The sequence below is a fragment of the Stegastes partitus genome, unplaced genomic scaffold (assembly GCF_000690725.1).
Source record: "Stegastes partitus isolate 25-593 unplaced genomic scaffold, Stegastes_partitus-1.0.2 Scaffold7, whole genome shotgun sequence".
In the NCBI taxonomy this organism is placed as follows: domain Eukaryota; kingdom Metazoa; phylum Chordata; class Actinopteri; family Pomacentridae; genus Stegastes; species Stegastes partitus.
The window spans coordinates 382,085-398,736 of record NW_007577738.1 but is presented as its reverse complement, the minus strand read 5'-3'; the positions used below and the strand labels follow the sequence as shown (position 1 = coordinate 398,736).

Sequence of the window (16,652 nt, the reverse complement as noted above, 5' to 3'; positions counted from 1 at the left end):
TGCATGTTTTGTAAAAGTGAAATGTCTTTGATCTGATCAAATAGCAAAGAGAATTTAAAATATTTATATATATATAAAGAAAAAAAGCAGGCAGGAAAAAAAGAATATAATACAAAGATTTCCATATGTGCAATTTACAATTTTAAATTTTTTTGTTTTGTTGTTGTTGTTGTTTGTTTTTTGCCAAGTAAAGAAAGATAATCAAAGAAATAATGAAATAAAATTTAAAAAAAATAAATACTACTGTAACGCCTGTGCAAACCTGACAGACGATCACTTAAACATGATCATAAACACGTAGAATTGTTCCATTTTTGATCCTGTGCAGTGATTCAAACATTCCTGTACACTCTGATACTCTAATCACCAACAATAAATCAATAAGTCTAAGGTTTTCAAAAGTTTAATGATATTAATGGGTCCAAATTATGAATGAAAATACTCAACTAAAGCTCACTCACACATTTTCAATTAAAGTATATATATACCTTGAGTGTAGGACATTAATTTTTATAGCACCTTTTCCTGCAAATCTTGCTCGGAGACACCATTTTTTTAGTGTAGGCACATTATTAAGATGCTAGAATGAGAAATCAGTTTCAGCTTTGATGTGGCTACTTAAATTTAGATCCTCGTCCATGATAAAACTAGGATTCTTAACCTGGGTGTTGGTTTTTAACTTGCTTGCTTTCTATGAATTAAATCCTGTCAAAGTGTCTTAAAAAGTCTCTGTACATTACCTCATGTCTCAGGTGCTGGTATTTTTATTAGGCTGTTAAACATGTTTGTATTCTAAGATTATGAAACTGTCCCCACCTGTATATTTTCCTCTCCTTTAGACTGTTGTAAATATTTTCCTACTCAGTTTTTGTTTAAACACGTTCTTTACATATGATGTATTAAAAGCCCTCAATGGTTGTGCACACACTTTTTTGCAATTGTAATTTCAATATATATGCACAGAATGTGAGTAAATAAAATGGTGAATCCTGGAGTTTGTTTTAAACTTTTGGTTTCTGCATGTTGCAATCACACAAAGCTTTAAATACAAGTGTTAATTTTACTGTATATGTTGTGTGTTGTACACTGCAATGAAGCTCAGTGCAGGTGAAACTGACAATCAGCTAAAGTCTGATTGTTGAACTTTCGTGTGGACTGAAAATGAAAATACTAGTCTGGAACTGTAAGGCTGACCCAGTGTTAAATGTGTTTCATCTCATGATTATTTCTCTGATTATTTGCCAATGATAAAAACATGAGCTAAATGATGATTCAAAAGCAGGTTTTTCAACTTTGCTCCTGCTGTGCACAGACGATATCAATAATGTCACCGATAAAGAATTTTAATAACAAACATCACAGCGTACATTTTGAATCCCCAATTCAGTATCACAAATAAATGGCAGAGTAATGCATCTTTCTTCCTTTTTCCTGACATGCACAAGCTCTTCATCCCTTCAAAACTACTATTTATAGAAATTATATATATTTACACAGCTCATGAGGGTAATTTAATGGAAATGCCACCACTCATTAAGGAATGACACAGTGTATACTTTGCGAAACAGAGAACCTGGTTTATTACCATTCAACTCCATCCACCACAGATATTACAGAGCAGATTCACAAGTATTAAGCTTTTTTATTTAACAGCAGCTGCTTTTTTTCCACTCTCTGTTCCCCTGAACCCCCCAAATCCCCCTGCCTCCTACTAGGGAAAAGCATTACAGGTGCACAATTTTTATTTGGTGTGAAGACTGGCCCCTCAAATCATTCAGCTGTAAATCAGTCTCACTGTGAGGTTTTTGTATTACTGTAGGATTTGGTACTTTTTTTCTTCTTCTTCTTTTTTTTTTTTCTTCTTAAAACAAGAGCTGCAAACAGGATTTACATCCACCATGATTCACTGCAGGCGCCAGGCTCCTCCTTCTCATTTCCAGACAACAGAAGAGAATCTGACATTTAGAAGAGGGGAAATTACGACTGTCTACTGTATAAAAATGTACAGTGGCTTTATTGACATACATTCCATAGGTTAAACAGCTGCAAAATAGGAGGCACACCCAGTATTGCACTTCATTAAAAGTTCTGGCTCAAAACATAACCCAGAATATCAAACAAAACTGAAGTGAAGAGTAGCAACTTCGGAATACAGCTATTTTTGAATAGTATCATTATATACAAGATTAGATAAATCGTACACTATTTTCCTCCCAAACATAATATTCTTAACAGTCTTATCCACCAACTTATCTTTTTTTTTTTTTGTCCGTCAACCCATGATGCACTTGACAGTGGAGAATACTGTACAAGATTACGAAAAAAGTTTACATACAACAATATTTTAAATTTATAGTTAGGAAGCTGGAAATACGGCCTGATCCTTTTTTCTTTTCTTTTTTTTTTAAACCCACGCTGATCCACAGTTGCCTTAAAGCAAATTTATTTCATATTCAATGTTTAATCTTGTAGTTACACTTCAGTGATCGGGAGGTGTGCAACGTCTATAGAAGCCGAGGGAATACAACGGCCGCATGCAAACACGTCACAAGTTATTTTCTTTATTTTTTTTCTTCTTTTTTTAAAATTCTATTGTTCTTTTTTCATTCAGGTTACTCTGAATCCAAAGGAGCAACAGCTCGTGCTCGTGGCAGAGCCTGGATACTGATGTTGGTAGAAGAGCAGACCTGAGGACTCTTGGCGCAGAGCAGAAACCTGGTCCGGCGTCCAGGAGACTTGACAATGCAAGAGCCAAGCTTCACGGCTGAGCGTCAGCAGCAGCAGCCAGAAATCACAGTAGACAAACTGGTTTTCGGTTAAAGTCTCGTGTTATTTAGAAGGTGTGGGCGTTCCTGCAAACCCCACAGCCCAGAGCGAACTCTTCCCCCGTTGGTGGGTGGACCACATGCAAGGGGCATTCAGTGCCCTCCAGCTGCTTGCCTTTGGGCCCTGTGACAGAAAAAAAAAGATTCACATGATTTCTCCTTACAGTTACATCAGTCTGCTATTTTCTGTCATTTTTTTCTCTTCACAAAAACTAGAATTACTGCCTTCTGCCTTGTGGTTGTCTATGTTTAGCAACCAGCCACGTTGCAGGTTACACTCATGTGGCGCAGATTCATAACATGGTGAAGACTCTGATTAAATTTAGTAGAATCTAATAAGCCGACTTCTGCTCATCCAACAAAATAAAATTTGCAGCCTTGACAGTAGGTAGCGGTTTGAATGTGGATGCTGCTGCAAAGAAGCTACAGCTTCCAAAACGTGGAAACCAAGATTATGGTCGCCGATTCTATACCAAACAAATGATGAAACAGTCACAAATTCCTCTCCTGTCCTGAGTTGTGCTGCTGAATCATGGCCAGAAGAGTGTTTTTGCAAAACCTGATGATGTCACAGTGATGATAACCTTTTGGGTATGAAATGTCATCCCTCTATCCCATTAGAAAAGTTGTCTTAATGAATGTATGAGTTCTTGAGTTATGGCCAAAAGTTAGTTTTTTGAGGTCACAGTGGCCTTCAACCAACAAAATGTAATTAGTTCATCCTTTGTGTTTAAGTTCATTTTTGTGCCAAATTTGAAGAAATTCCCTGAAGGTGTTCCTGAGACGTCATGTTTGTGGGAATGGGACAGACTTGTTTACATACAGACAAGCTGGAAATGTAATGCCTCAGGGCATGTTTTTTGCAGGCACATGGCATAAAAATTTAGGCAGGTCAGAAGGAAAAGGGAGCTACGACTTATTGGGGAAAAAACAGGTAGGACCAAAAAATACAAATGGGGATATTTGATGTTTGAGCTAAATGATCAGGAAACAAATCACTGACTACCAAATTCCAGTATGCAAATAGTGTCACAGAGCAAAGACAGACATCCAGATCTCTACGCAGAATTCAAGGCTAACTAGTTTCAGCTGTCTGGCACCAACCTCCAAATTCCTGATATCTTGACATCGCTATTCAGCACTAACACATTCGACACCTCAGCTCAGCTCATTCATTTGGTGGCTTGGCGGCTGCTCAAGTAATTCTTAAACTTTAAAATGGTAATGTTTTCACTTGGTTAATGTATATTATTCTATGACAGGAGGAGTAAGGAGCTTTAGTTTTTGATATATCAAATACAAGATGCAGGCTCCATGATCACCCTCCTAATTTTAATATGGTCCCTAAAGTCTGATTAAAAGTCTAAATATTTGGCCATTCAACGTGTCGTCAACAGAATCACTACGCACCTGCAGGACAATGCGGCAGTTCCTCCTTGGGGACACTGGTCATCCTCTGGAAGTCATCGTGGCAGGCGTTACAGAAGTGTGTGGTGCCAAAGCAGAAGAAAACAGCCACAGAGCAGCAGTACCGGCATTTATACTCAAGGAAGTCTGTGCCATGCTTGGAGCACATCTGAGGAAAGAACGCAGGAAACAACAAGAGTGGGATTATAGCTTTGTTTTTGTTTTGTTTTTTAAACAAAGAAGCACCATTTAAAGGAATAATAGGATAGTTATTTAAAATTGAGGTTGCCACAGAGATGAAACAAGATATGACATGTTAATCAGTAAGCTTTAAAGGTGCAGGAAGGTGGATTTTGTTACTTTTGAGCAGACAAAGCCTAGTTGCTTACCCTGTTTCCAGTCTTAATGCTAACCCTAAGCTAAGCTCACCAACTGCTGGCTAGAGCTTCAGATTTAGCGTTCAGACATGAGAAAAGTATCCGACCTTCTCACCAAACTCTCAACATGAAAGCAAATACGTGCATCGCGAATGCCATACTGCATCTTCACAGGTATCATTTACCCACCTGAGCCCGTGAGACGTCTGAGCATGCTCCACAGATCAGTTCACTGGGATCGTAGTCATCTCCCTGTCCCGCCTCTGCATCACAGCGAGCCTCACCCCCAAAATATGCCTAGAAAACAGGGACATCATTGATCTTCTAGCCCTGTACAACATTTAAAGTCAAATGTGTCGGATGTTTAAACTGTGTGGTACCTTCTTGCACTTGTAGCAGACATAGTATGCATATCTGTTCATGGCAAACCCTGCAGGGTCATTGTGGAAGCGTGCCCCTGGTGTAGTTATTGCCTCACTCTTGTGCAGACCCTCATACTCGAGCCTCATCAGCGCCTTTCTCCTCACATCCTCATAGAGCTCCTTGATGGGGTCGAGCAGGTCCTTGATCACAGAGTGATTGATTTTGTTCTGCAAACAGTGAAACACACAAGCCGTCCTGTGTTCACAAAGCTGTTTCTGTTGAGTTAACTGCATGTGTCACAATGATCAGTCATAGTGTGCAAGCGAAAGCCAGACAGTGCACTGAGCTTTTTCAACAAAGCCCTTAAAACAAACTGACTCGATCAACTTTGAGGCGTGGTGGAAACTGTTTTCAAGCTCTTTGTCATTCTGTTAATCCCTTAAGTCAGAGAAGCTCAGGCAACATCATACCTTGCAAATGGGACACAGCATGAACCCAAACGTTATTCGGGGTCCGAGCCAACGATTCTCAAGAACACGCCGAGTACACTGAAGGTGGAACACATGAGTGCAGTCCAGCTGGAAGCAGATCAGACAGTTAAGCATTAAAGGAGAGCAAATTTACATTCCAGGGGTACAGTTATGAATAGACAGAGGGTATATTTAGGGCTACCTGTACTGCAGGAGCAGCAGAGAGGGCTTCTGTGAAACAGATCATACACATGTCATCGGCATCCTGTTTCAGACAGCCAGTGTTCTTGTCGCAGCCGTGCAGACATGGAAGGCAAGACTCCTCATTCTTGACTCCTCCGCAAGGGTGTCCACAGGGATGAGTCTTACTACAGGCCAGTTTAGCGTATTCCTGAGAGAGACAACATGAAAAGAGATGGTAATGCTAGAAACTAGAGCACAAGTTATTTTCGTGATAAATTACTCTGTAGGCTTAGCTCTATAATTTAAGTATTAGAAAATACACACAAAAATGTTTTTTAAATCCAAGACTGTTCTTTTCAAGGCAATTAAATGGTTTTTATATCTTACTGCTTTTCTACTAGGCACTGCATTTTCTCATGTTGTTTAATTTTGTTTTCTAAACAACATCTGGCAAAATAATTTCTTCAGGATTAGTGTAGTTTCTTATCTCCCCCCAAAAAAACCTCCAAAGTCTAACCCTTCAACAAACCTTCCACTAAGTAAAATTGTTATATGTTAAGAAACAGCACCTATGCATCTATGTCAACAAATTGGTTCAAGCTATTTTTCTTGATGAAATAGTTTTTTGATTCAAGTATAGTTGCATAAAAGGAACAAAGAGCAAGCATTCATCCATCCATTATCTATACACCGCTTAATCCTCACTAGGGTTGCGGGGGGGCTGGAGCCTATCCCAGCTGACTTAGGGTGAAGGCAGGGGACACCCTGGACAGGCCACTGGTCTATCACAGGGCTACACTTAGAGAGAGACAACCAAGCACACTCACATTCACACCTACGGACAATTTAGAATCACCAATTAACCTCAACATTTTTCTGGACTGTGTGGAAGGAAGCTGGAGAACCTGGAGAGAACCCATGCTGCACAGGGAGAACATGTAAACTCTACGCAGAAAGATCCCTGGCACCCTAACCGGGACGCGTACCAGGGATCTTCTAGCTACGAGGCGATGGTGTTAACCACCGAGCCACCATGCACCATGCACACCAAGAGCAAGCATCTGTTGCTAAAATAGCAAAACTAACATAACAATTCAGGTTTGTGTTATATTGCCTTTATTGTTTTTGTATATGTGTACTGTATATATGTTGACTGTATACATGTTGTAAAAAAAAATACGAGATTGAGATTCTCTATCAAAACAAATGGAACCGGCTGGTCAAAGTCTGACTGAACTCCATCTGCATGGACTAGATGAACAGATATGAGTTTTCATGTCATATTTGATGTTCAGTACCTGACAGTCTGGATCTGAGCAGACGCTTCCCACTGCAGACAGCTCCGTCCCATTTCTTGTACCACAGAACCTGCAGGCATCTGAGCTGCTGGATGCTGGTTTACCTACAAAAACATGAGACTTGTCAGAGCAAAGATACATGTGCTGGGGAAGACCGGACTAGAAACTGAATAAAACAGTGAAAACACTGATGCGCTCTTGTCAGCGTTACCTGTGTGCTCTCTGAACTCCACCATGGCCTTCATAGTCTTTGAGTCAGCCAGAGCCATGAGCCAGAAGAGCTTGGTCCTCCCACAGCCTTCATGGAGGTCCACCTTTATGGCCTCCTCTTCCTCCTTGAACACCTGAAGCCAGCAAGAAAATGAGAGTGAATCATTTGAAGGAAAAATATCCACCCTCTGATGATGAGCAACAGAAATGGTTCACTTGGCTGCTGTGATATATTTTTTGTTAAATAAAACTACAACAATCATTTCTCATAGTTCTTTTCTTGAATAAAATAATCTGTCATTTCAAACTTTCTACAAAAATTAATTTGTCTCCACATTATATTAATAAACTGTTTCTACGACTTTGTATTCAGGTAAACAACTGAAACAAACCTGTCTCTGGTGAGAGCGTGTGCGTCGGTGCAGGTGGAGGAAGCGGTCGCAGTCAGTGCAAAGGTTGCCGCACATGTTACACAGGATGATGGCCGCCGTCTCCCCATCATCATGGTTGTCACACATGGGCTGCAAAAAGAAGAGGAGGAAGTGAATTATTCTTCTTTGAATGATCTGTCAGTTTCACACAGTGCATCTCTCAGCTATTTATTTCATTCTCACCATCTGCTTCTGCTGTCCATCTTTGCCCATCCAGCGACCAGAGGACAACCTGTCGACGTGATCCTGGTCCAGCACACACAGTGATGCCAAGGCCAGCCACAGCTAAGAGACACAACAAGACATAATTAATGATAATAAATGTAAAGTATTTCTAAGCACGCATACTTGCTCTGCTTATGACAGCGTTTTCCTACCCTTGTCGTTGCGATACAGCGTACGGGAGACCGATGCTCCTCCTCCATTTTGGTCAGGGCTATGATGGTTTCAGCTATTGCGTTTTTGGTGACTCTGGACCAAGCATCTGAAAGGTGACCCTAAAAACAGCACACGACTGTGTTAGAGCTAGTGCATTTGAGTTCATAACAGATAAAAAAAATAATGACAATGATAATAAAAGTGGTTTATGTGATGTTAAATGTGGGATAAAAGCACCAAGAACTTACAGCTGCCATGTCTTTAACCAGCTTTATAATGATCTCTGCGATCTGAGGAGGAGTTGAGCCTTTCATCCACCAGTGGCTCTCCCCTCTGCGGATGTAGCTGAATGTAAAAAGAAGGGGTGTCATGCATTGAAAATGTAAGAACATTTTCCCACATCTGAGTAAAATTGTGTTGAGACACAAACTAGCTCACCTGGAGTTGAAGATCATGGGCAGTGTGACTGTGGTGACCCCTTTGCCTGCAGCCATGCCGGCTGTGCCAGAGATGGTGGTGCCTTTGGCTTTCAGCTGCACAGTGAGGGCTTTCGCGATGCAGCCCAGGAACATGTCAAGGATGCCGAGTTTGTTCCAGTCGCCCTTCTCTGTGGAGTGAATGATGTCACTGATGTCTGCTGGCGGCAGAGCCTTCACCCCGATGATGCTGGCTAGACGCACGGGCGTCACCTCTGGTAGGACACGTCTGAGCAACGAAGTAACCTGAGAAGAGGAAAGATCAGACAGTAAAAGATATTTTATTAGAAAAAAATGAGTATAAAACATCTTATTTTAAAGAAACAAACTGTAAACTACAAACTCATTTACAGGGACTGAAATTTTGGAAACAGTTGTGAGTCTATTATCAGAATCACTCAGTGATTTCAGTTCAAGACCACATTTTAGGTCACAGCACTGTTGTCTCACAGGAAGAAGGTTCTGTGTTTGAATCTGCTCTGTGTGGAGTTTGCATGCTCTCCCTTTAGTTTTCTACACCGGTGCTATGATTTATAAATTCGTTGTAGGGATGAGTGTGAGCATGCTTTGTTGTCTGCCTCTGTGTGAGCCCTGTGATTGTGTAAGCCTGATGTCAGTTTGCATAGGCTGCAGCCACTTTTCAGCCTCTATGGATAAAGCAAATACAGCTACTAATACTAATAATGAACACGCTGTGGCCAGTGTGTGTCAGTACTAGTTCACGGATGTTTGGAAGCATTTCATATTGTCTATACATCATTTGCTATGCGACTCAAAGATCAAATCAGTGCAGCATTGCATATCTGGATTTTTTTTGTTATCTGGTACACATAAGAACACACATGCATATTATCCACAGTCCTACTGCCAGAATCCAGTATTCTACTGCCCGCTAGTTGGTTGCAAAAAGAAACATAGCATTGGGCCAGGAAATGTAGAGAGTCAGAAAACTCCCAGCTATCAAATACAGACACTAGCTTTCAAAATATTTACAGAAAGTCAGCTTTGTTAATGCAGTGAGACAGGAAATACACTCAACTCCCACAAGGCATTTTAATGAGAAACTGATTGCAACTATAAATTTGTTGACAAGAAAAAGCTAAACAGGGTACTCTTAAATTGCAAATGTTTATGTGGTTACACTCTCTCCCACCTGTCTCTGTACTCGTGGAGATGCTGTGTGCAGCAGAGAAAAGAGGTCTTGCATGAGCGTGAGCTGCTGAGCGAGGTACTGGCGACCGACGTTGGAGCCACTCAGAGCCAGGACCATGGAGAGGAGCTCGAAACAGTAGGCGTCCGAAGACGCATCATCGTCACTGGGCTGAGAGTTGGCGTTCTCTTTGCTGGAGATGGCGTGCTCCCACTCCTCCCTCACCCGTGTGGCCTCCATACGGATGGCCTGGACAATATGTGCGCACACCTGGAAGTGATACACACACGTTAGTTTCAAGGATGGCAGCAAGATTTCACCATTTTGATCATATGTAGTCACTGCTGAATGGTTTCAGAAAGCTAACTATTTACCTGTTTCTGAAGGTTGGTCAGTTTGCTCCTGCTGAAAATAATTCCCACCATGTGCTCTTTAAGGTCTGCGTCAGAAGGTACCTGTTCACAAAAACGCATAAAGAAAATACGCAAACAATTAGATTTTAGGTCACCAAATATGAGTAACTTAAACAGAACAGTTAAATGACCAGAATGCAGACCTTGTCTTCTCCCTCGGGCGATGAAAGCAGGTTTTTCTCCTCCTGCTCTGGAGTGGGCTCCGCATCTCCACAGATTAGTTTTCCAAAAACCTAAATTTACACAACAAAGCATTAAAAAAAAGTTTGCAAGCATCTACAGCTTTATGCATCCAAATGTAACATCTTCAAACACACAGTATGGTGGCAGGAAACTAACGCAGTTGGACAGACCTGTGAGGTGATCAGGCGGAAAACTCTGAGAGTCTCAGCTTCACAGTTTTTCTGCTGGGCCATGCTGGCTGAGATTTGTCCAAGTATCTTGATGCTCTCGCCTTCCTTCCAACCGAGGACCTTCACCTGACGCACCCTCAGGGTGTTTTCAGGGCCTTTCAGTTCCACCTTGATCACATGATGATCCCCTCCTGGAAGCTCACTTGTCACCCAGCCCATGTGACGCGAGTCTAGGTCAACCTGCCATGGAAAGGAATAGACGTGTTACTAGACCTCTGAAAAATGTGCATGTAACCTTGTTTCAAAAGGAGCCAATACAATTTGGACAGCAGACCAAGTAACCACACATATACAGGTTTATGTAACACAGGAAGAAAGAGAGATTCCAAGAGACAATGTCTCATTTATTTTGAATTTGAAAATGAGTTTGTAGGATTTGTCTGCACTTCAAGCATTCAAGATTTGTTTAACAGACCCTTTAGTAGAATTTATTAAAGCCCAAATCACATTTGTAATACTCTAGACACAGTTACTGAGGTATTCACTGTGAAGCTAGAGAAACTGTCCATACCTGTTTGATTCTGCAGAGGTCCTCTATTGCTTTTCCACATAGGAATGTTACTGATGTCACTTTGTTCTGTAGGTATGATAAAGGAAAAATTAAATTTACAGAAATCCACCACAAAATCAAGACATACATATATCTAGCATCATCCTCATCTATTCTACTTTGACTTTAATTTACTTATATATTCTAAAAGTCTGGTTTGCTGTTGCCTCCTTACCCCGATGTCTCTGGAGTTGTCCACGTGAACGGACACCTTGGAGGCGTTGATGCCTTTCACACAGCTGATGGTGATGCTCTTGGTTTTGTTCTTGTCCTCATCTCCAGATTCCCAGAAGGTCTCTGTGGATCCGTCTGTCAGGCTGCCGATCATGGCGGGACGACTAGACGTCTTGATGTCTACGACACCCGTCAGGTCCTTCAAACAGGTGACCAGGCAGAGATCCTGTAGCACACGCACACACACACACACACACACACACACACACACGTTTGCGTCAGATTAGTGCACAACAGATGAGTAACAATAAGAGCTTAGTGCTGGCTCATTCTGTGTTGATCAACAAAGGTCAGGTCTCATGAATGTAAGTAAATATGGTCAGAGTAAGTGGTAGTTCTCTTGCCTGGCTCATTGCTTCGTAACCGGACTGCACACTGATGTTGAAACTCTCCTCGCTGTCTCCATCATCTGACTTGGACAAGATATTGTTGATGTGATGGAAAACATTGCTCTGGTGGAGGAACTGGTGGTCGGACTGCTTGAACTTGAGACTCCAGCACCTAAAAGCAGGAGTCACAATCATTTATATTGCCATTAAATGTGCATTAATGTCAGAACTTGCAGAAATACACAGGATTTACTCATAGTTTCAAGCATGTGGCCTTTTTATGATAGTAAAGTGGGATTCTTTCAACCAGAAGCTGTACCTAAGTGCCATTTGCTGTAGTGAGCTGCCACTGGGAAGTGACATCATGAGGTCCGAGATGGTCTGAAGGAGGCGGTGGAAGGTGTGGGGTAGAGGATGAGCTGCCTCCCCGGCAATAACAATGTCTGACAGAGGGTGTTCACAAACGCCAAGATCTCTTTCCTGTGTAGCGATGTTCATGATTAGAAAATAAATCAGAGCAGAAGTAAAGCTATATGCTGCTAAACTATACACCACTTATTACCTGTTCCACATTTTCTTTGTTCCCCTTGTTCTCATCGTCTTCCTCATCCTCAGGTTCAAATGGCGATGGAGTGAGAGACGCTACAAAATGCCAGAGAATGTCGTGCAGAGAGGTCGTCTGGATCACATTGCACAGCAGCCAGTTGAATGCCTGACAGGGACATAGGTTATTAGCATTTTAGCTGATTTAGCATCAATTGATTACAAACAATATTGAGCCCACTAATTGCCTATAACCCCAAGACACTGCTGTATAATTAGCAATAATTAAAGCAAAACTGAGCTATGAGATTCAGAGATATTGCAGCCTAGACAGCTGTACCTCCATGGCAAACACCCTGCAGGCAGACTTCCTCAGTGCATGCTTCATGGCCACCTCCAGGCCCTCGAGGTCGTGATGCTGGATAACAAAAGCCAGGACAGGCCACTGGAAGTTCCTCTCCCCCTTACTGAGCGAGCCATGGGCTGAGATGAGTCGGGATAGCTCTGGAGATGGGTGGCGCAACAGCGAAGAGCCCACTTCTAGATGGAGGAAATAGCAGTTTAATGTCAGGAAATGAAGCTCCAACTCATTCCCGAAGCATCACTAATTACTTGTCAACTGACTATACGCGATTACCTGCATCACCACTATGAACCCTGCGTCTGGGCACAGCCTTGACCCGGGCTGGAGAGGGGGAGTGTTGCTTATCATACTCGGATGCTACGACTGAGTAAGACCTCTGGAACACTGTGCGCTTTGCAGTGTCGCTGTCTGTGATCGGACTGGTCTCGAGGCTAAAAGAGAGCATGTAGAGACAAGACACAAATACATCCAGTTTATACTCCAGTTGAAATATTGTTAAAGACATCAAAAGCCCTTTAACATCAGCAATAACTTTGTTTTCTTTAGAAAACCTGTGTTGGCTCCTGAGGGTGGGAGGAAGAGAAGGATGGATGTATACACGTCATTATAAAAAAACTTTTACTTAAGAAGCAAAGGCTTTTTTTTGCTGCTCAAGTTGAGGACGGTGATGACAATAATGATTAGCAATTAAGGCACATTTTCTAAACAAAACAGTGTGCTTGCTTGAAAATCTGTAGGTTGCAGAGGAAAGAGGAGGAGGCAGAAAATAACAGGCATATCCACATGATGGAATTTTGTGCAGGGCTGCTTTAACAATGAATATTGGAAAACACTTAAATATCACAAGAACTATAAAAAAGAATTGCCTATAAAGACAGTCTGATGTCTATGTAATCTATAAATAGTCGAGGGTGATGCTTAAAGTACAGTAATGTATGAAAATGGAAGCAATAAAAGATGAATATGTGGTACCTGGGGGGCATTGATTTCATGTTGCTCTCTGGCTCCTCAAACACATTAGGGCAGGCGTCAGGTGTGACTGAAATGTAGGGCGCAGGAACAGATGTTGAACGCAAATACCTCATCTCGTCTTGGAATAGGTTATCATCTTGGTATGCCCCAAAGTTCTCAGTGTGTTGCCTGAAGGATGAGAGAAGCGTGACAGGGACTCGTGTTACATTTTGCGAGGTTTTACTATCTATAAAGTGCAACCTATTATTAACTGAGCTTGTAACTACCTAGCCAGCGTTTGTAGGTAGAGGCAGCCCATTTTATTGGGGAGTTCTTCCGACACTCCCTCCTTCAGACTGGGAAGCAGCTGGGAATGAAGGGGCCGGGGAGGGTGGTGGCACAGCATGCTGGGCTCAGCTGCACTGCTGAGGGACAGCAGGAACAACGCATTTGCTCGAATCACCTGGTGGGCCTCCATAGTGGGCAGTGCCCTCGGGGTCTTCACCTGTAGAGGTTTCTTCCTGGACTGCTTCACCTGGCAGAGAACATGCAGATTGGGGGTGTTTCAAGTAGTCTAAAAACTCAGTATGACAATAGAAGCTGACAAAGAAGCCATGCAGCAGTATGCTACCTTTTCCCTTGCGGCAGTCTGTTTCTCTCTGAGGTATTTCTCCCGACAGCGATCACACACCAGGTACCAGGTGCTGCCTCCTATCCCTCCATCTCCACAGTTTCCAGCCCATCCTCCACAGAAATGGCCAATACTGTTGTAGCCCTGACCTCCTGCATAGCGACCACAGCCTGTCACGAAAAAATACAAAGGAGGGATGTTAGGAAACGGAATAGATTCACAGTTTGTTGCTTTTAAAGTGTTCAGTGAAGTATACTAAAAAAGTTGTATCCATACCTGGGTGAGCCTGTCTCATATGGTATGTGACAGGGTAAGGGTGAGATTCCCCACACAGCTCACAGATAGTGTCTTTCTCTGGTCCACCCATGGCGAGTTGTGCCATTTCTCCAAACAGATTCCCTCTTGGACGCACCTCGGCCTTCTCCCTTTTCTTCTTCTCCTTCTTTGCTTTTTTACTGTCTTTCTCGTGTTCCTTCTTTTTCAAGATGGCGCTGGAGCCCGGGCTGGGAAAGATCATGTTCTGAGTTGCTGCCTTGATGGTGGCCATCGATATGTCCTCCCAGAATGCTACCAAATGCTGTAATGTTAATGGCAAGATCGACTTTACCCTCATAGAGGGATGAGAAGTCATCTCATAGGACATGGCCTCTCCTTTTCCGTCCTCACACTTCTCTGGCAGTGGAGGTTCCTTCAGCATAGATAATACCTTGTTTTTGTTGATGCTGCCCATTTTGGAGATGTCTGGGCCATGTGGAGCAATGTTAAACATGTTAAGTGCAGAGGAAATCTCCAAGGAGTGTCGGTTTTTTAGCTTGCTCTCTTTCTCCTCAGCACCCTGTCCTCCCAGGGAGCTGCGAATTGGGGCGTGCTCTTTGGTTAAGTCTGGGTTGAACTTGAGGAAGGAGGAACAGGCCATGGCATCGTGGACAATGCCCTCATGCCACAGGAATGCTGCGAAGACTGCGCGGGCGCATTCAGCCACAGAGGGCGACATGGCCTGTTTTGCAGGCTCTGTGATCCTCGATGTACTCTCACCTTTAAACAGGGGCCCAGATTTGTCCTTCTTCGGACGTGTGTGTCGACTGGAGGTTTTGCGGCTGACTTTTGGTGAAGAGCGGCTCTCTATTTCCTCTTTGACAGGGGCTTTGCCGATGCTAAAGTGCACCTTACATGAGCCCTCCTCAGCGTTACGAACCTCCACGTTCTCATCATTGACGTCCTCGTTGGAGAGGAGAGCGCTAGAGGTGCAGACCTCCACCACTTCACTATGGAGGTTCTCTTGAGTTACATGAGGAGAAGGAACTCGGTTCTCTGCATTACTGATCACTCCTTTATTTGGATCTTTTGGAGACAGTTTCGGTTTAGGGGAGGTAGATCTACCCCTAAGTGGCTCAGTAAGGGGAACCTTTTTCTTTCTGAGAGTGTCTGGGTCCAGAGTGTATGAGTCTGATTTGGATCTCTCTCTGGGAGGATCCAGCCGGGCTTTGGAAGAAGGACTAACTTTAGGCGGGAGGTTCTTGTCATGGTGGGTTGAAGAAGAGTGCTGGGAGGAAGTGCTGGAGGGACTAGATCTGCCTGAAGAGGATACGCTTTTCTGTTTGGGAGAGGAGGAGCGAGAGCCTGGATTCGGGGACTCGGCCCGCATTCCTGAGGTTCTACCGTCTGCCTTGAGAGCCTGCAGAGTGTTGTGATTGGGCGAGTGGGAGCGGCTGTGAGAGTCAGACCTCAGTTTGGCCGTGTCGGATCGCAGGATGAGGGCCTCGCTAGCTGAGAGTCCACCCTCACTCGTCTTCATCCTGCTCTGTTCAGAAGAGCGGCTTCCCCGACTCTCCTGTTTTGGGGAGCGGTTCTCCTGACGGTGTTTGGAGGCCGGGGACATGGGCCGCGCTCCGGACATCAGGTTCCCTCGTTCACCTAAACATTAATAATTCAAACATAGTTACGCCACAAAACCAGACATCATCAAAGGTAAGAGTGTTCCTGTAAGTCTAGGTATAGCACTTAACGTCTAAGTGAAAATCAAAAAGGTTATGTGAAAAGATACAGTAAAATGAAATGATGTTTCAAAGGTGGAGGATGTTATACCTCATTAAGTGAGTGATTTAGTTTCCTAAAAACTAATTCTAGTGATTTTTACTTGACTTGCTTGGCATTTTTGCCCAGACGAACTCTGATATGGATGAAGAAAGCTAGTGGAGCATGGAAGCGCTGATGGAAGATGGATTCCAGCCCAGTCCTGGGACCACTACTACTGCTACTACTACAACTACTGGAAATAGCTTGGCATTGACCAGAAAGCAAGCAGCGAATGTGGTAAGTGCAAACATTAGGATGTCCAGAAGACACTTTAAAACTGTTTTTGTGATCTCGTGTTTCAGGCAACATGTGCCGACTTCAGTTTTAATTTTTGTCTTTAGACACGTCCTACTCAGGGCCACAGTTAGCGCTAACACAAGATGCCTAAAGAGGTATTTACAAGCTTAAGTACAAAGCCCTTGATTCATCGTACAGAAGACTGTGTATTTTCTTGAGTTCCTACCCACCCTCTGTTCAGTCTGAGGGAGGCATGCATGCTGTGATTACCCACCCTTTTGCCTTAGAGCGAGAGATGAGAGAGCAGTACCATGCCCAGCCACGGACACACTGCTTTTGTGCA

At 43.1% G+C, this 16,652-nt stretch overlaps 1 protein-coding gene across 16 annotated transcripts in view; it reads right to left on the bottom strand.

Moving 5' to 3' along the window:
* Window positions 1–1,551: 1,551 nt before the first annotated feature.
* mycbp2 (MYC binding protein 2) overlaps window positions 1,552–16,652 on the bottom strand; it is a 66,834-nt gene continuing 51,733 nt past the window's right edge. For 10 of the 16 annotated variants that reach the window (XM_008281757.1, XM_008281812.1, XM_008281789.1 and 7 more), the window contains 28 exons: window positions 14,273–15,910; window positions 13,997–14,166; window positions 13,653–13,900; window positions 13,387–13,554; window positions 12,688–12,866; window positions 12,391–12,590; window positions 12,070–12,219; window positions 11,827–11,987; window positions 11,523–11,679; window positions 11,120–11,344; window positions 10,906–10,971; window positions 10,335–10,574; window positions 10,125–10,214; window positions 9,943–10,023; window positions 9,572–9,838; window positions 8,381–8,664; window positions 8,191–8,287; window positions 7,942–8,061; window positions 7,748–7,849; window positions 7,526–7,654; window positions 7,135–7,267; window positions 6,924–7,027; window positions 5,645–5,833; window positions 5,443–5,550; window positions 4,990–5,199; window positions 4,799–4,906; window positions 4,236–4,401; window positions 1,552–2,949 (listed from right to left, as the gene is read on the bottom strand). In XM_008281757.1, coding sequence (XP_008279979.1) covers window positions 2,834–2,949; window positions 4,236–4,401; window positions 4,799–4,906; window positions 4,990–5,199; window positions 5,443–5,550; window positions 5,645–5,833; window positions 6,924–7,027; window positions 7,135–7,267; window positions 7,526–7,654; window positions 7,748–7,849; window positions 7,942–8,061; window positions 8,191–8,287; window positions 8,381–8,664; window positions 9,572–9,838; window positions 9,943–10,023; window positions 10,125–10,214; window positions 10,335–10,574; window positions 10,906–10,971; window positions 11,120–11,344; window positions 11,523–11,679; window positions 11,827–11,987; window positions 12,070–12,219; window positions 12,391–12,590; window positions 12,688–12,866; window positions 13,387–13,554; window positions 13,653–13,900; window positions 13,997–14,166; window positions 14,273–15,910 — 5,906 coding nt within the window. In that variant the 3' untranslated portion in view covers window positions 1,552–2,833. The remainder of the gene's footprint in view (window positions 2,950–4,235; window positions 4,402–4,798; window positions 4,907–4,989; window positions 5,200–5,442; window positions 5,551–5,644; window positions 5,834–6,923; window positions 7,028–7,134; window positions 7,268–7,525; window positions 7,655–7,747; window positions 7,850–7,941; window positions 8,062–8,190; window positions 8,288–8,380; window positions 8,665–9,571; window positions 9,839–9,942; window positions 10,024–10,124; window positions 10,215–10,334; window positions 10,575–10,905; window positions 10,972–11,119; window positions 11,345–11,522; window positions 11,680–11,826; window positions 11,988–12,069; window positions 12,220–12,390; window positions 12,591–12,687; window positions 12,867–13,386; window positions 13,555–13,652; window positions 13,901–13,996; window positions 14,167–14,272; window positions 15,911–16,652) is intronic. The other 6 variants (XM_008281765.1, XM_008281829.1, XM_008281878.1 and 3 more) reach the window with 1 other exon arrangement.